A 19,896-nucleotide genomic window follows, 5' to 3' on the forward strand; every position below is an offset into this window, starting at 1 on the left:
TTTCTCTGCCACAATTCCCTCTTTTCTGACCCAGCTTCTTACAAAGGGTTTTCTCTGTTTTTTCTCTGGCAGCAGGCTTCTGCAATTTTGGGAGCTTCTGTGTAGTTATTTCTCTCCGTATATACTTTGGAAAACTGCTTTATATTATTATTGCTATTGTTATTATGATATAGAACAGAATACAGCTGAATATTCGACTGCGCTGCAAAACCAGCGAGGCAGTTTGCTGGCATGGGATGTGGCTTCATAAGACTGAAGATAAGATAAAGCTAGAGATACAATTAGAAGAAAACGTAGATGAGGTGCATTTTCTGAAGAAAATTGTGGGTGTGCTTGCTGACGAAGCAACTGTCTGTATGTGTGTGTGTGTGAATGAATTGACAAAAAAATCGGGGGTGCAAACACATCAGGGGTTATTACGTCAGGTTAATATCACTACAAAAATCATTCTAAGGGCAACTTGCGCTCAAAGGATGAACAATTAAAACAAAGGGAAAGAGCAGAGGAGGGTAAAAAAAAACGAGTGCATCAATTTCATGAGCACTAAAGTCGCTCCAGCAAATATTCCCACATCACATGACCACAGCATATGCCACAGTCACATTTTTAGAGTGTGATATGGGGGAAAGAAAGTAGTAGACACTTCAGTATTCTTGATTTTCACTGAATCTGGTTTCCCTGATTATAAACCATATGATACCATTTGTAAACGACCCCATGCTTCCACTTGGTCCTGTATGTTGGAATCAGAACAGCGATATCTACAGCCGGCCCGCTCCCCCCATCACCAATCTGACAATCATGACATCCCTAGTAGTTACGATGGGCACTACAGATTGAATGATGGAAGAAACACAAAAGTAATGGAGTGTGGAGAGACAGAGTGACAGAAAATGGGGAGAAAGGAGGAAAGGGATGACAGAGTAAAAAACCAAACAGTTCCATTGGAGTCTGTGGTCTCCCACAGCTCCCAGTCCGCCTACTGGCTGGCAGCAGTTAAGTCTATAAAATTTATCTTAGAAAGTAAATATAGACACAAAATAGCCACATTTAGAGCCAGAACAACAGGCCACAGGAATGTCTCTCCCTCTCCTTCTCCAGCCGATATTGAATACCTTCATTTGTTTTCATTGACCAAGTGAGCGCCATCAAAACTCCATCTAAACTATTTTCACACATTACATGATTACTGACATGCCTTCAGAACAACAGCCTGAAGAAGATGTAGATGATTTTAGTAGTAGTTTAAGTTGACTCTAAACTACACCCTGACAAAATGAAACAACAAACAGATCCAGAGGAAGCAGCAGGAAGACCCGACGGAGTCTGATGTGGGTTCAGACGGTGAAATGGATTTGGATGACGAGCCGATGGCACGCCACGGCACAGTTTGGATAGGACAGACAGGCGATGCGTGATGTGATCCGATCTGATCCAATAGACTGTGTTCCCATAATTCCTAAAGGAGACAGAAGGGCCAACTCAGGGCCCACACAATGAAAATCACTGGTGAAATGATGAAAATGTTGACACATATCGATCATCAGTCCAGGAAAACCAACAGTGTCCGTCATGTGGAGAAGAAATATAGATAGACAGTATTTTTCTCTGTGTGACTGTTTCAAGCGGACATTTGTGGGGTAACATAAACACCTGCTGGTCTGCTCTGCTCACTACATTCTTACCCATTCGAGTGAATAGGGGAGAAAATTAGCAATAAAAATTAAATATCTGCCAAAACTATACGATGGATTGCGCCCTGAAATAGCACCCTGCCCCGCAGTGGGCTGATTTTTTTGATGAATATCCATGTAGCATCAAAACTGTAGGAGGAGATGTGAAATAATAATAATAATCATAATACCGATATGCATTTTTGTAAGAGTCTAAGTGCAAATGCAAGTGCACAACAGGTTAAGCTTTTCAGACAGGCCTATCTTAAGACAATTAAGCGTTTTTCAAGCAAAACATCACACTAGTTTTATTCTGTTGCTAGTCATATTAAGTGACACATTCCTAGAAAAAAAGGTCACAGTCCACAATCGGCCAAATAATCAACCAAATATCAGCAGTAAAAATAATATCGGACTGATATTATTGCTTTTTAAAGCTGATATTGGCCAATACTGATAGTCTGCCGATATATCAGTGCATCCCTAATAATAATGAACACGAGTAACTACAGTACTGTTCTTGCCTTCAGGAAGCACACAAAAAATACATATCATCAAATCTTATTCTTAGAAAATCAAACCATACACTGAAGCCACATCCTTCATATTTCCTCTTAACTGAAAACAGAACTGACTTCAGGAGGGTAACTGGGTGTCAGTTACATTCCCAAAACCACTCAGGCAGCAACTGGACTGCAGCTCTTTGTCTTGTTCTGGACTGTTAGCTAAAAGACCGACTGATGATGTGCGCTGTCCTTGACAAACCACATAAACCAAATACATTTAAGTGAAGGGAACTTTAGTAATCTGGTTCATTTCACCAGCCTCTGTGTGTGTGTGTGTGTGTGTGTGCATGTCAGTGTGAAATAGAGACAGAGAGTTGGTCTCCCTTGTGGATCAGTGAGTTCTGCTGATCTCTCAGAGGTTTATGTAACCACTTTAGGGAGCTTAACCAAGGCCAACAGTCTAACGCATTCACAACATCACACACACATACACACATACACACACACACACACACACACACAACAGCATAACGTAATGTAATGTACAAGCCTTCACACACAAACACACAAAAACACACACAAACAACATGAGAAGTCCATATACTAATGATCAAAACATCCTACAGATCCATTGCAATAAACATTCCCTCTCCTTTCGAATGCTGGAATATTGATCTTTCTCTCCTCTGCTCTCCATTCCTTCTCACATTTATTTCTCCCGCTCTCATGCTGCCACCACTAATTTAAGCCAAAGTCTATATCTTCTGCTGCAGACCCAGCTAAATTATTAATCCTGCAGAGAACACACACAGAAACACATACATAAATACATACAGGCACACACACACACACACACACACACACGTGAACAGAGGCAAGAGAGTGCACTCACATGTGCACAGGACATTTCTATCTCTCTCTCTCTAATTTCCATAGCTCCGTCCTGAAACATGTCATGCGTGCCTTGTGATGTAAATCTGAAAAACAAGATTTATTTTCGCAGCTTGGCTCTTCCGCTGAATGAAATTAGATTAAGTGAGGGATCTGGAGTGATGGAGATGGAGGGCGAGAGAGAGAGAGAGAGGGAGAGAGAGAGAGAGAGAGAAGGAGAGAGAGAGAGAGAGATACATGTCATCTGAGTGATTAAAGCCGTCCGTGTGCGGGGGCGGTGTGTGTGTGTGTGTGTGCGTGCGTGTGTTTGTGTGTGTGTGTGTGTGTGTGTGTTACACAGACAGCAGGGGCAGGGGCGGATTAGAGAAACAGAGGATCAGACTGCACCACACCATAGTTGTCAGAGATATGGATGGAGGGAACGGGAGAACGAGGGAGAGGCGAGCAAGGGAAGGGAGTGACCACAACAAGGAGGCGGAGAGACGAGAGAGAGAGAAGAGATCTGGAAAGAAGAAGGAGAGAATTAAAGGAGACTGAAAGAGAGGCTGAAAGGGAGAGAGAGAGAGAAGAGATCAAGCGAGACACAAAAGAGGAAAAGGGTAAAGACTGATAGGGAAGGAGAGGCAGAGCGCAGGATCGATAGGCAATTGAAAGAAAGAGGGAGAGAGAAAAGAGAGATGTGGGAAACGGGACAGAGAGATCAACTGAAAAGAAAGGAGGGAGTGACAGGGAATGAATGTTAGTACAGATGTAAGGACAACAGAGAAAGAATGGGAGTAAATGAGAAAGTGAGTGAATGAGCGAGTGAAAGTGAAAGGAATTCTGGGAAAGGTGTCTCGTCCCTCTCCCTGACTTTCGGCATCAGTTCAGTTCCCATTTTGCAGTGTGAAATTATCAATCCAGCTGCAGTTGCAGCTTTTCTGTGTTCAAATTAAATGGAATGTGTGTCTGGACAAATCAGAGAATGCGTAGCTGTGTGTGTGTGTGTGTGTGTGTGTGTGTGTGTGTGTGTGTGTGTTTGTGTGTGTCCTACAGCCCTGAAACACTCAGACTTGTCTTAGTCTCAGCCACTACACTGACTCGACTTTTCATCAGCGTATGATTTTTCAAAAGATGCACAACATGCTTTTTTTTCACCCGATCTCCAATAAAATGCATTCCAATGCACTTTTCGTCCTGTCACTGGATGTTGAAGAGTTTAATACATCTAATCTACATCTCTGTTCATCCAGAGAAAATGAAGAAAGTCCTTAATTACCATTTTTGCATTTAGAAAGGCACCCAGTTTATCGCTTATTTCCATTTTGGACTTGAATAGGACTCGATTTGTTCAGGACTCGGCCTTGACTTGGTCTCGACCCCTTTTGGACTTGGACCTGGTCTTGGACTTGACTTGGACTCGATTACGGTGGTCTTGGCTACAGCCCTTATGTGTGTGTGTGTGTGTGTGTGTGTGTGTGTGTGCCAATGTGTCTTTTTCTTCATACCATGGGGATGGTGCCTCCTAACCACACAGCGTCCTTCCTCGTTCTCCTCCAATGGGGTGAGACAGGGACCACAGTGGGTGGAGCCAGACTTGCAGAAGTGGCGCCCCTCACGGGCGCAGTCTAGACGCTGAGGACACTTTCTGCCAGCTGGGTGAGAGAGAGAGAGAGAGAGAGAGAGAGGGAGAGGGAGAGGGAGAGTTTCATTAGTATCCAGGTTCACACCACTGTGAACCAGACTGAGGCTGATTGCATTTGATTTACAAAAAAGATGCTTTTGACTGGACAGTAAAATGACAAACCTTTCACTGTGCAGAATGAAGTACTGTGTAATATATTAAGACCAGGGAGCCAAGCTGCTCACCACTGCCAACTTATTAAAAAAGTGTACATACAGTACAGGTTACTGACAATTATATCGGCCAAGACCATGATTACAGCTTAGCTATTCAAACTAGGGCTGCAACTAACGATTATTTTCATTATCAAATACTCTATAGATTATTTTTTTGATTAATCAATTAATCATTTAGTCTATAAAATGTCAAAAATAACGACAAATATCCATCACAAGTAACCAAAGCCCAAAGTATTAATTTTATAATAATATGAAACAGGGAAAAGAAAGCATGTTAGCATTTGTGAAGCTGTAACCAGCAAATGTTTGGTATTTTTACTTGATAAATGTCTACAACAATTAATCGATTATCAAAATTATAAACAATTAATTTTCTGTCAAACGACTAATCAATTAATTGTTTCAGCAGCACTACTAATTCAAATTACTGGCTTCCTATACATTTTTGCTGACCCTTACCATTGCATGACATAGGCCTATTATGCATTTTCTATATCTATCAGTGTTTATGTGTAAACGTTTTTTTAAATAGCAGTTTGAATGGTTTGTTTTGGCTTGCTACAACATGCACTCTCTCACTTTTGTCTCACACGTAGACACAGTAAATAAAAACAAAACTCTTGCCCTAGGACAGAGGGTCTGCTAACGACAGAGTTACATGACAGCTTCACTGGTTCCAGTCAGTCCTGGGTCAAACAGTATCTGCAAATAATTCTCAGCATTTGTCATAACCTGCTTAAGAGAAACAGATGGGTGAGGCCAGGTAGGACTGCAAAGTTCACACTGTTTGAAAGTCAATTTAGCATTCTTTTATGTAATTGATAACTTATCTGACACTATCTGAATTGTCCTGATGTGGCAAACCCCACCTGCCTGCTGCTCCAAGTAGGTTAAACCAAAGTTATTTGCAACTACCCTTTAACACAGATCTGCCTGCAATCAGGTCAGACAGTCATTTAACCCAATTTCTGCAGGTTTGACACAAAAGCAAACCCCAAACACTGTTTTTGTTTTTTTCTTGCCTTTGCCATCGGGCTATAATTCTGCGCTGGCTTCAACACACACGCACATGGAGATATACACACACACAGAAAGAAGTGGGTCACAGCAGCGCAGCAGGGGTGTTTGGTAGGAGAGGGCAGGCAGAGCACCGGGCCAGTATCAGAACGCATAATGAACCCAGCGCAGCACAGCGGGAGAGCTAAAGGTGAACGGCACAGCAGGTAATGAATCTGGTATAACAGACAGAAGGCAACATGAGCTGGGAAGGTAGCGGATGCAGGGTCTGTCCTGCCTGTTAACCCTTAGGTAGTCCGTTCTCCACAGTGCTCCTCTGGGTTGTTATCTCTTAAACCAGTCACACTCGTCGGGGCGCTGTAACGTTGCCCTTTCAGAATAGTGTCAGGGGGAAATTGTTCTGATGGAGGAACCGGCACGAATGAGACGAGTGTTGTGAAAATGGACAAATCACAGCTAAAACAACTCCATTTAAGAGAGTTACAGACGTTATCTAAGCATTTTAAAGAGAAACACAACAAAACAACCTGAGCTCACTGCAGACAGCGGGCCATGTTTGGAATATCAAATCTTTGCCGCAGCCAGGGGGCAAACAAGCTAGAACATCCAGAAGATGTTTTAGACAAACTATCTGTAAATCTTTCAAATGCTCCACAGAATTAAACAAACAAGTCTGCTGCTTCTTCAAATTTTTCCATTAGCGTGTTTTCATTACTAGCTCTGTGATGCGGCTACACAGGAAGCACACAGGAAGGGGAAGAGCATTCTGGCAGAGGCCTCATCCCACCGGACAACAGATTAACTCTTAGATAGTCCACACATGTGTTTTTCTGACTACTTAGAGAAAATGATGAGCATCCAAATATTTCGGGCCTTACTTTCACAGTTTTCCAGTGTTGTTTAGTCTTTGCATTGTGCTTGAGTGGACTCCAGTCTTCAACCTCCTCCAGAAAAACGCACAACAGTGGCAACATTACAACTCAAACTTTTCTAAAAGTCAGGCTGAACTGGGTAGGGACATTTTTGACATGCAAACCCTGTGATTCAAAGGAAAGTCAAAAGAAAACAGCACTTCATTTTCTGACAATCTCCTTTGTTAAACTAGAACATCTCAACCAGTGAATGCTGAATGAGGTGCTATAAGGCACATTTTTCATCCAAGGCTGAAAAACCTTCCTGTTTCTTCTGGGTTTTTTAATTTGTTGTTGTTTGTTTCATACAAGAAAAGGCAGTCCTTGGTCCTTTCTTACTAGATTGTTTCAATCTGTTAAATAAGAGAGAAGAGAGAATTACACATAACAGGAGATTGCTGGAGGAGAAACCATAACAACCTCCATGGCAACAAGGCCTCTAACATCAGGAGGGGCGTGAGCTACAGCAGGAGCTGCTGTGCTGAGATGGAGAGCTGGAGGATGAAGAAGAGATGGAGGAGGGATGGAGGACTGGAACTCATTTACAATCTGTGTAGGCTAAGTCAATTTGAAGCATCGAGGAGAGGAGGATCTTCAAACACAGACATTGTGTTGGGTCTTGTGCCTATGCACACATAAACACAGGTTTGTTTTGCACGCACCAAGGTTATTATCGTAAACTAAGACGAAAACTAGGAGTCTAAAAACACTGTTGTAAACTGAGTTAAAAATAAAAACGAGACGGTGAAAAACGAAAACTGTACTAAATTAAAACATGTAAAATAAAAAAATTAATGGATTCTGGGCTAGTCGGGTTGGTCTGGTCGGTTTTGTGTAGCGTGAAGCGGTCCAAGATTCACCAAGACTGAAATCTGAGAGTGACACTGGCAACAGCCGATGGGAGTTTAGATACAGGGGGAAGAAAAAGAAAATGAACTGGAAGAGAAGTTACATTCAACAACAACAACGCCCACTTACATAGACAGTTTACATCAGTAGAGATTCCCAACTCGACTTGCTCCACTCTAGATAAGTTGCTGTACTGTTTCAGGGTATAACAACCCTGGCATGCACGAGTGTGTGCACAGACAGCAAAACAAATGTACACAGAGATACACACACACACACACACACACACATAAACATATAGGGACACCCACACATCATCACAAATACACCACAGGGACACAGACACACAAGTCCACATCTCTTTATGTCATTGATTAGACTGATGCCTCAGGGAATGAGCAGCAGAGTGACGCATCTGTAATCTGAGATGCTTTGTTTTTGTTTCTGTGTGTGTGAAAGATACAGAGAGAGGGAAAGAAAGAGAGAGAGGTAGAGAGAGAGAGAAAGAGAGAGAGGTTAGGTATATGAGAGCATGTGCATTTCTAATTTGTGTGAAATACTTGTGGCTATAGTGAATGGCATATTCACGGTTTCTGACACAAGTGCGTAGAAAAGCCAATGTCTCAAGTCATGAATCACATGGCCACAAAACTAACTAATGCAGATAGACAAGTCCCTGACTATCTTTGATGGCAGTTATTTCAAGTCACAGTCTGCCTAGCAACAACTCCATCACATCTAAGTTTAAGTGATGTCTCACCTCCTCTGCCTCTTTGCCAACTTACGTGTGACGAGCCGAGCTTCCTGATTCCTGATTATGTCCAAGATTATTCTCTCTCTCTCTCTCTCTCTCTCTCTCTCTCTCTCCATCACTCTCTCTCTCTCCTGTTTCTCTCTCAACTCTCGTGGCTTCTGTTCTATTTTTACCTGCCACGTCCCTTTTCTTTCTTTTCCCCCCGGATCTCAAACCCTTCGTCTGATCTTTCCACGTTTTTATTGATCCCCATTTTATCTCAACCCCCGTGACCTGACCACAGAGAGGAAACGTGTGACCGTGGAAATAGATTATTCTGCTCGGAGGTGTCCTTGTGGTACCTTGTGTGTATTAGGTGTGTGTGTGTGTGAGTGAGGGAGGAGAGGAATAAAGCCTTGTGCACGTGTCTGTGTGCATGTGTATGCCATAAGTGTGTGCTTATGTTTGAAAATGAGTGAATCAGTTTTTTCTGTAAGCCAGTCTCCCACTGGCAGCTCCCCTCCTCTCCCCAGTCTCGCTGAATGTTTCCCGCAGGCTGGGCTTTGCTGCTGGAGCCTCAGCCTGGCTGCAGGCTTGTCTCCTCCTCCTGCTGTGGTCCTGCTGCCTAATTGCTCATCTTGCATATATTTTTGCTTCTTTATTATCCACTCCATCTTCAAAAATTGGATTGTTAACTCCTGACATTATAAATAATGCCAAATAGGGCCGGGTAAAAATATCGATTTTCCGATCAATTGCTTTCATTTGGACAATCTGATATTGATTCTTAAAATCCAGAGATCAATCTTTTAATCTATGCCGTTTTTCAGTGGATGTGTGTAGATTTACGCAAAACTTTATTTGTAGCGGGCCTCCTCTCCTCCCATTGTCAATGTTAAACATTAACCTTTTTATTAAAGCACCATATTATAGAGGTTTCCCTGTGTAGTTCAGAGAATTTCTTTCATATCTAACCAATATTGAATCAAATCAATTTCGAATTGGGACCTTGTGAATCGAAATCAAATCGGGAGATAAGTGCCGATACCCCGCCCCAATGCCAAAAGAGACAGAAATCATCAAAATGAGTTCATCAGGAATTCAATCTTCCCATAACACCCTATAATTAATAAAATCTTAGCCATTCAACACATGTGGGTTATATAAACCCATTGTTTCAGAAAGGATGTTGATTTCCCAGGTTACTTCTATAACCCAGTCCACTGGATTTTCATAAACAACCAGAAAAAACACTGTTATGCTGAGGAACCAGCACTTAGTTACCCAACAAAAAGGCTTACTTAACATAGCAGTGTTGACCTGCCCTATATTACTAGAAAACTAGCCAAAAAAAACCATCTATGCTGCCTGCAACATCACTCTCACATTGCCGAATCAAGCTGCACCGCTGACAACTCTGTTCCAAGCAAGAGGTCGAGCCGCAGGAGCCGGCCTGCCAGTCTGCCGGAGCTGAATTTCTAAGAACTTTATCTTCCGAAACACACTGCCAAGGCATCGTGTCTCCTGCCCTTTGTAACCTCTAGACGTCCTCGTTCCCTTCATCCGCTCCCTCTCCCTGTCTGGCCCCTTTCATTCTCCTCCCCTCATCCACGGGTCCTTTCATCAAATTATTCCTCAGCTCATTTTTGCGACTCTTTGATCAGGTAAGTGTGTGAAGATCAAGGACGGCGGGACCGGATCGGGTGCAGATGACTGCGATCGAGTCACAGATCAAACAACCCGCTGCTATCTCAGCCTCCTTGACCGAGACTTATTATATGACCAGTGATTAACTTGAATCAATTTGGAATAAATGTGTGCCTGTGTGTACATATGCATGCATGTTATTATACACAATAAAAGGCCAACTAAAGTGACTTTATCTTGTTTCCAGACCTATCAAGCTTATTTCATGATATCTTTAGTCAAATTATCTCACTGCACTGGCAGATAATCCTGCTGGTTTCAATAAATTTCACTTGATACATGCTAAAATGACTTCTTTCAAGAAATCATCATAGAAAATCTTGAAACAAGAAGCTTTCTCCAAGACAATTTCACTAACTACTCTTTTTTTCCTCCTAGCACCCATGACTGAAATGGTCAGGTGTGCACACTTTATTTTATTATACTAAAAAAAATCCTAAAATAAGCTTGATAAGTCTGGAAACAAGACAAAATAACCTAACAAGTTTGTCAGTTTTTGCAGTGCAATTAGAAATTTGCTATATCTGCCAAATAAGTGAATCAGTGGTGTCTAAGACAAAAAAGGAGAGGCATTTAATTACTGTTATGAAAGTGGGAAAAGCAGGGTGTCCTATTTTTCATCTGCACTCTTCATTAACATGCCTGTAGAGTCTCGGCACCATTGGTCGGTATAGCATTGCTATTCATCATGTGGGAAGTTAATGTGGTGGAACCTATTGCAGCCACGGGAACAGCGATAATTATTCTGCTCACACATACACACACACACACACACACACACACAGACACACACCTACACCTACACCTAAGCACTTCATTATAAAAGTGTGAGGGAAGGGAATGGTGAGAAAAAGAGAGGTGAGTGAGAAACAGGGAAGGAACGTCAGCAGCAGCAGTTATCTTAAAAACACTTTTGTTATATAAAGTTGTAATAATATGCTTTTGTTGCACCAGCAGACAGAAAGGACAGCCGCACCACACTGTTATTATTATCTAACCAAATTCAGTGCACTCGTGCTTCCACAGTGGCCCCGTCTCCCTCTGCACAGCTGAACCATTAGAAGATGCTCATCGTGATCCTCGTCACAATAAGGCGGCATCCTACGAAACGCTCAAATCTATTTACCGCTATGACAAAGGCGCCACACAAGTGAATGCCAAGTCGCCATAGGTGGTGGCCTTGCGTCAACATGCCTCCCACACAGCACTGTCGCTAATTGGCGAGCCCAAACAGTGAGAGAGAGAGAGAGAGAGAGAGAGAGAGAGAGAGAGAAAGACAGAACAACAGCCAGACCCAGAGACAGAAAGATGGAGAGAGTGTGATAACCAGCAAGAGCGAGAGAGCGAGAGAGATAGAGAGAAGGAAAGTAACATAAGGCTGGAAAGAGACAGAAAAATAAGCTAGAGAAAATATTTCAGCAGTACGCCAGGTCATTTCGGTATCGGCAAAGACAATGGAGGTGTGAAAAAACATTATGTAACTCAGGGACTCAGCAGGTAGTCCTTGGGCCGAGTGAAAAATGACTTTCCCAACCATCTGCTGCTGCTGTTGCCAGGCTGGCAGGGCCGAGGAGCAAACAGTGGCATTCTGACACAGCCTTGTGCACACCTACATTCACAGAGTCTCTCTCTCACGCACACACACACACACAAAATCACGCACACATGCTTATACCTTATACACGCACAAACTTGATTGCATGACACTGATCTTTGCTCCTTCTGAGATAGAATACAGCAAATGTCACCCAATTTGTAGCCGAGTGTGTGTGTGTGTGTGTGTGTGTGTGTGTGAGTGTGTGTGAGAGAGAGAGAGAATTAGACAGACAGGGAGTAGGAAATGGGCAGGCCAGAAGGGTCATGCGGTCCCATTGTGCATGCTTCCTGACCCTCTGATAGCATACAGGATGTAAGCCAAACACTCCACATTAAGTGGCAACACTGGTGAGGACTGGTGAGGATTTTTTACTGGATAGGTCACAGCATCTCTTTACACCTGGATAAAGTGTGTGTGTGTGTGTGTGTGTGTGTGTGTGTGTGTGTGTGTGTGTGTGTGTGTGTGTGTGTGTGTGTGTGTGTGTGTGGCATTTGTGTATGTGTTTTTGTGTGAACATGTAGTATACACACAGCTATGCTCCCATGCTCCCATGGCAAAAACACAAATAAAAACAAACAATGCCAAACGTATTGTATGGTTTGGTTTGCATCTATATTGACATTTTTCATTTACATGTTAGGCATCTAGTTGATGCTCTTATCCAATGAAATTTATAATGAGTATAATAGAGAGCAATGGTGCCACTACAACAGATTTAACAAAACACTCCTGTGATCTTAAAGTGATCCTGTATGATAGATTAGTATTAGGGAAAGAAATAAGAGCTGAGGAGATAGGTAGAAATGTGTTGGTTTTTTGCCATCTTAGCCAGCTCAACAAAGAACAGCAGAATTAAACAATACTGAAAACATCTTGTGCACCTGGGATTAGTATGTCGTTTCAGTAGTAGAGCGTGATGACAGCAAACAGACAGCCAACAGTTGGCAAAACTTTCCCTCCTATACAGCAAACATTATATTTGGAGCCAATAATTATTAATCCTTTACATCAGAACTTGTGGCTAGCTTTGGCCAGAAATCTACAGTATATCGGTTATTATATATATTTAGGTCCTTAGCCAGGTTTGGCCACGTTCTAAAACCTGTGGGGACGCTAACTTTGAACCAGACAGACCGTGACAAGCTAAACCCAAATGAGTTTCAGTATCATTTGGCACCTTCTTGTCACAGAGACAGATCCTCACTCAGCCACTTGAAAGCACCACCTTCACCGTTCACTGAGTGTTTAACAACACAGTGGAAAAAGCCGCCGTATCAATCCAGGCTGCTCCCATTCTCAGACTACAGACAGAAAACCCTGACCCTGCCTTAGACGAGTAAATACCTGGAAACTCTTATCGGACTGTTACAGGGTGCTGCTGTGTTGCGTAGGTGTCAGTCAGTTTCTCTCACGATAAACTGGTGCAATGACTTCTTCATGTGAAATTGCTCTGCCACGCTTGGCGGAAAATGGGGCATGAAGAGCAGCTGTTTGTTTCAACCTGGTTTCCACACACACACACACACACACACACTGTATGGTGAGGCAGGAAGCAGACTGGTAGCTATGCAAGTAGAGAGAGAGAGAGAGATGAAGGTGAAAAGGAAGTGATTCAGAGAAGTAAAATAATGTTTTCCTCAATGGAGTGGAATTTTTTTATAAGGGAGGTGGAACAGGTCAGTCTTCCCTCTCCCTTTGACTACTCTCCCTCTCTTCCTCACCCCTCCCTGCATCTGTCACTCCTCTCTTCTGTTGCAATAATTTCTGTCATGTCTGACAATGACGTTTATAACCCATTACACACAGGATAATTACTGTGCCATTATCATTAGAGCAGAGCAGAGCAGGACGACCTGCAGCAAACAGAACAAAGCTTTAAGGGATTTGTACCATGACAGCATGTAGGTGGCAAACAAAAGCACTCTGCTCTCTCTTTTGTTCCTTTTCATCTATCTTTCTGTTTGTTGGTCTCTATGGCACTTTCAGTATTTTTGCCAAATTAGCATTGTGTGCTGTGGTAACAAAGGCACTGCCAGTCTCGGTGAAGATGTGGCTATAGACAAATGCAAACATGTACGTGCAAAAGTGTGCTTTTGGTGCATATGTGGTTGTGACCACATATGCAGGCAGATTTCTGATTCGTTCCATTTTGTCACAATATTTGGCTGGTAAATGACATTAGAGTACAACAGTTAGTTGTGGTGACAAAGGTAGCACTAAAATTGATGAGAAAAGTTGGGAGTAAGTCTATTAAATGAAAGATGATGTGATTTATTCCACATGGAAATGGTTAAAACTGTGCAGGCTCTGGTTTGGTCAAATGTCTGTAAATGTGTTGATCAATACTGGCCCTCTCATTTCCAGGAGGTCTGTATAGCTAACATTATGTTCTCCTGTGGGACAAACCCACTGGCCAGGCCAGGAGGGAGGGAGGAAGAGAGAGAGAGAGAAAGAGAGAGAGAGAGAGAGAGAGAGAGAGACGAGAGAGAGAGAGAGAGAGAGAGAGCTTCAAAGTTACCACAGCAACAAGGCCGTGGCTGACCACTTATTTTCTTTTCTTCTTTTCAGTCTATACCTATAGACCTATAAGTTGAAAGGACAAGGACCACAATGGCATATATGGGGCAGATCAATAATAACGATAAGTCCTTCCTGGCTGTTGTGTAATTTGAGTATGATGCTCACCACCATATAATTGCGTTCCAATCTTCCTTCTCTCTCTCTGGTGAACACTGGTGACGTCAGTTTCCCTCAAAGACCACATAAGCAGTGGGTTGAGCCTATTTCAAATTGAATATATCAAAAATAAGCCATCAAACAAAGGTGCCAAAGTAATGTACGGCCTGTCAAACATAAAGAAAAACAAAACAAAGAAACATGGTTCCCTTTGCACATGCATAATTATCAATTTGGAATATTCCCAGTGATGAGCATTTGTTTCAACATCTTCAGGTAGCACTGAAATAACATTGCAACCCACAGAATTACTCATTACAGTTTTGGAAACTTCCACATTAAAGCTTTAGCTGGTCCTCTGCCTTGTTCCTCATTCCAGCTAGATCATCAGTGCTGATGTCTCCTGACTGCTCATCAACCTGTAACTGATCCTATGTTCGTCACTCTAGTAAGTAGGGCTGCAACTAACGATTATTTTCATTATTGATTAATCGAGTAATCATTTAGTCCAAAAATAATGACAAATGACAAAGTAAATCTTAAAATTGCTTACTTGGTCTGACCAGCAGCCAAAAAAAACCCCAAAGTATTAATTTCATAATGACATGAATCTGAGAAAAGCAAGCAAAGGATCTGTAAACCTGTAACCAGCAAATGTTTGGTATTTTCACTTGATAAATCACTAAAACTATACATTTTCTGTCAATCGACTAATCATTTCAGCACTACTAGTAAGTGAGAATTTTTTCGTCTGGAGAAAAAAATATCTGATTTTAACCCCATCTAACCAAGATCAGATTTTTAAAAAAACACATAGCAGGAACACTGAATCTCCAGTCACATAAGGAAACCAATCACAATGCACAAGCCAAGTCTCTGAGTCTCTGAGTCTCTGAGTCAGTGGTCTACATGTCACCGGTCTACGTGTCGCCTGGCTCTGTGCGTGTGTCGCTCCACCTGACTTTCCCACCGGCTCACTGTGCGCTCTCACTTCCCACTGCGAGGCAGATAAATAATCCTGCCGCTGCAGGGCAAAGAGGTGCTTGGTCTGAAAAACACCTGGGTCAGTGTGTGTGTGTGTGTGTGTGAGAGAGAGAGAGAGAGAGTGAAAGAGCGAGTGAGACCGCACATATAAACACCTCTATGTGTAACCGTTAAAAATGTAAGCCCTGCGTGACACAAAACTAAAAAGGCCAGAGGCAGATGCTCTCTGAATAATGATCACACCAAATGCTACGTGGGTTTTGGTGAATGACAAACCTGGCATTTAAACAGAGAGCAGCACAATAACAAGCAGGTTGAAGGACAATAATGAGGAAGTTAAGATGCAGAGAAGATGAGAGGCTGCTGTTTCTACTGCGAAACCAGGAAACCAGATGAGTAAGATGACTTTTCAAGTGCTGCCAATTCAATCTGAAATAATATTTTTAAGTATGTGCCCCACTAAGCCTGATTTATACAACAAATTCCACATATATAGGTTATTAATTCTGAGTCTTAACACAGTTTATGTAATCAACTGGGTTTATGGATGTTTTTTGATCATTTCCATCCCGAGAACGCCATGTTCTGTGAAAGCTTTCTGACGAGCTTACATATGATGAGGTGTCCATGTTTGCTGAATCAACAGCCTGATTATCATGCACTTAGGGCCGATGACACATTCCAGCAAAATCATCCTGAGACCGGCAACATTTGCCTCTGAGGCATAAGCAAACACTCTCAAGCTGCAAGAGTGGATGAGCTGTTTAAGTACTGTAGACTTCAGCCTACCAGACATTTAACAATTCACGTCTCAACTTCAACAGCAGTCTTGAAGGGAGGGGACGGGACGATCTGCTTATCTCACGATATAATTCGATACGCGATATGGGGTTCACGATTCGATACAACCGCGATACGATGTAATAAATAAAAGCTCAATGACATCAAAGTCTGACTGTGCAGAATTATGTCTATTTCTGAGCCACAAATCTTTCTAGCAATGACATTGGCTTGCTAGAATGCAAACAACAATGTAAAAAATGTCATTACAAAGTTCAAACAATATAATTTGGATGGAGAGCTTGTGAAATTGTGATGGTCAAGCCGTCTCATTACTACAGCAGAATAAAATGGAGCTAAAATCGTGTTTCATTTTTCTGCCCCACGATACGAAACTGTCGCATTTTTGTATTGCGATATATTGAATTTCGATATATCGTCCCATCCCTAATAAATCATCTTTTTTTATTCTAGAGGTGTAGGCTACATAATATATGATCTTTAAAAATCACATATGACGCAACATTCCTACAGAGCTTATTTATGTAATGAGCTGTAATCACCTGTTTCTTGAGTCACTTTCCACACATTAGTTTTGTTATTTGAACGCAACAGATGTGAACGGCACACACTGACACGACGTGTTAAAAGTAATATGTGTCATGTCCCAAACACATCACACACCACACACTAGCAAAGGCCTAACACTACTGACATCACCAAACATGTTTGATTTTTCTTCTGAACGTGTAAGACAAGAACAAAAACAGCTCTGAATAAGTCTTATACAGAATGAGAGCTGTTGAAGGGAGAGAGCACCAGTCAAGGTAAGACTGTGATGATTTGCCTCATTCTCCACAACAGCAAAATCACCTGAAATTCATTTCATGTCTCCACAATACTGACATACTGCAGTTCTTCTGCCGAATATTATGATTTTAATATGAATAGCACTGCATGTACAGACAGATTTTCCTGTACAATTTTGTTTTTCAGCACTTGAAAAAAAGAACTGGGGAGTAAATAATGATATGATCAAGTTTGCCCAGGTTGAATATACTGAAAGATTTGTCAGGGGATGAAAAGTTGACAGTATCGTTGAAGCAAATGATTATTACGGAGAACCACCTGCCTTTTTCAATATAGATAGTTGGGGAAAAACACCTGTGAGCACTGCGTCACGTCCCCCACCATCCTCCTTGTTATGCATGAGCAAATTGGACCCCTGAACACACCATTTTGATTTTATGCATATAGGCTTCACTGGATTAGAGTATCACACTGAACTAGAGCAGGCTACCATGAGGACGAGTTTGGTGGGAAAAAAATCAAATATTCACACGGGCTAAAGGTGAATCTGTGCCCAGGCCATAGTAGCAAATATGCAGCAGCGCTACATGAGTATGTGAGTGTGTGTGTGTGTGTGTGTGTGCGTGTGTGTGTCCCACCAGATGATGGCTAAAGAGAGACCAGCTGTTGGCTCTCCCACCGGGTTTCTGTGTTAAAAGCTGAGGGGCAGATTATCTCCCCAGCTCAAATCTACAGCTACCAGACAGCAATCACTATGTAGACAGATACCCATCACCACACGCACACACACACACACACACACACACACACACACTCTCTCTCTCTCTCTCTCTCAGCTCTCTCTCTCTCTCTAACAACATACATTCTTTTATGATGTTCTTCCATTAAATGTATCCTGCTGTTCCCTATATCTCCTATTACAGCTGATACATGTTTTATTAAATTCACAGGTGTTTCTCTTACACAATGAACCTGCCAGGCTTTTTTAAAGGAGTCCATAAGCTACAAGGAAATGCACCGAGGAACTTAAGTAACCAGGAAAGGAATTCGTGTTTTGTTATGTTTTTTCCACTGTCTTTTCCTTGTTTGTCACCGCCACAAAGACAGCCTTGTTTAACCTGACCAGAATGGCCAGTTGAACTTATGGGACATCCCGTTGTGTCAGGTCTCCATAAACAGCAAAATTAACAACAACACGAAGAAAGTAAATCAAAACACACGTGTCTTACTGAATACTATAGTTTTTTTTATGTTTCCTCTTTAAATGAATAGCCTACTGTGCTGCTGTTTGTCAACTGCCACGAGCTTAACGATGTCCCAATAAAGGTTATTGATATGACAATATGGTAGATTCAAATTGAGCTCGTCTTGGTTTGTCTTGTGTGTGTGTGTGTGTGTGTGTGTGTGTGTGTGTGTGTTTACCTGGAAGCCTAGCACAGACATTGGCGAAGATGATGCACAGCAGGACCCCGGCCAGCAGCAGCGAGGCCCGGCGCTGTGGTTCGTTCCGCGGACTCGAGAGCAGCATCCTCGGGGTTTCTTAGGAGCGGAGAGCCGGCGACGGGGGGACGCGGGGGTTTTGTCATTCCCCCATCCCACGTTTTTTTCTTTTTCTAAACGACTTAAGACAAAAATGATTTTACGCAGCAGCAACCGAAGAGTCGAGGTGTTAGCAGGTAGCGCCAGAGCGCAGTCAATCCACACTGCGCACCGTGTAATCCGCGGCAGGGCTAAAGATAGCGGAGCTCCAGGCGGGGGGGCGGGGAGGAGGGGGAGGCATGCTGCCTTCACGGTCTGCTCGTAAACTCCTACGACACACCGTCATAGACACCGTCATTTACCCATGCAAGTATTCATGGTATCCTGTTACGTCACCACACGGCCTTCTTGGTAGGGAAGCAACAGGTGATTGTAATCAATTAACACGCAATTATGATAAAATGACAGCCACAGACAATGAGATGTGTATATGGTAAAGCACCATAGGCTACTGGAAGGAAATTGTACATCATAGGAATAGCCTACTATGGATTAAATTTATTCCATTGGTGGTAAAGTCAACTTCACATCCAGTATAGACTTTGCTGCTTTATACAGAATAAATTGCAAAATAGTATAAGCAAATTAGCCAATTTATTGTTCTGACTTCCCAATATGTTACAGCATATGTTGCCACTTACAGAATTTGAGGGCAATTCAACTACAAACAGGTTTAACATCATGGAGATCAAGTAGCCTACAACATCATTTCCCATCATACCTTGAGTGGCTGCAGTAGGCTATGTAGGCCTGCCAAGACTTCTCTCCCCAAACTCCTCTGTAGTGTTGTCGTCATTTCGGGGCTTTCGGGTTCTATATGGATCCATTTTCGCCTGCAGCGGAATGGGATTTTCGGATCTTGTTTGCCAATCGTTCTGTTTTTAAAATGTGTGAAATAATTTAAGTAGAAATGACATATGACATATTTTAATGCTTTAGGACTACTGAACTTTCAAAACATAGTTTGCTAACTAACAACCATGCTGAGGATGTTGGGTTATCGCTTCACAAAGCCATAACATACTAGAATGCTAATTATGGCTAGTGATTTTGGTAACACTTTACAATAAGGGTCACTAAGTTAAGGGTTAGTTAATGCTTAATAAGCATTAACTAACCCTTAATTAACAGTTAACTAATGTGTCGTAATCATTTACTAATGGTGTTCATGTTAACTAAGGTATTAATTTATACATTATTTAATAGTCATCTTTATAAACTATTAAATAATGTATAAATTAATACCTTAGTTAACATGAACACCATTAGTAAATTACACAGTTAACTGTTAATTAAGGGTTAGTTAATGCTTATTAAGCATTAACTAACCCTTAACTTAGTGACCCTTATTGTAAAGTGTTACCGTGATTTTTTTCATTGC

At 42.1% G+C, this 19,896-nt stretch overlaps 1 protein-coding gene across 2 annotated transcripts in view; it reads right to left on the bottom strand.

The window, feature by feature from the left end:
* The window catches only part of npdc1a (neural proliferation, differentiation and control, 1a), a 31,530-nt gene extending 12,865 nt beyond the window's left edge, over window positions 1–18,665 (bottom strand). For both annotated transcript variants that reach the window (XM_078289580.1, XM_071898692.2), the window contains exons 1-2: window positions 18,399–18,665; window positions 4,558–4,704 (exon numbers count right to left, since the gene is read on the bottom strand). In XM_078289580.1, the coding sequence (XP_078145706.1) occupies window positions 4,558–4,704; window positions 18,399–18,504 (253 nt within the window). In that variant the 5' untranslated portion in view covers window positions 18,505–18,665. The remainder of the gene's footprint in view (window positions 1–4,557; window positions 4,705–18,398) is intronic.
* Window positions 18,666–19,896: the final 1,231 nt, after the last annotated feature.

Source organism: Centroberyx gerrardi, chromosome 2, assembly GCF_048128805.1.
Source record: "Centroberyx gerrardi isolate f3 chromosome 2, fCenGer3.hap1.cur.20231027, whole genome shotgun sequence".
Classification (NCBI taxonomy): Eukaryota; Metazoa; Chordata; class Actinopteri; order Beryciformes; family Berycidae; genus Centroberyx; species Centroberyx gerrardi.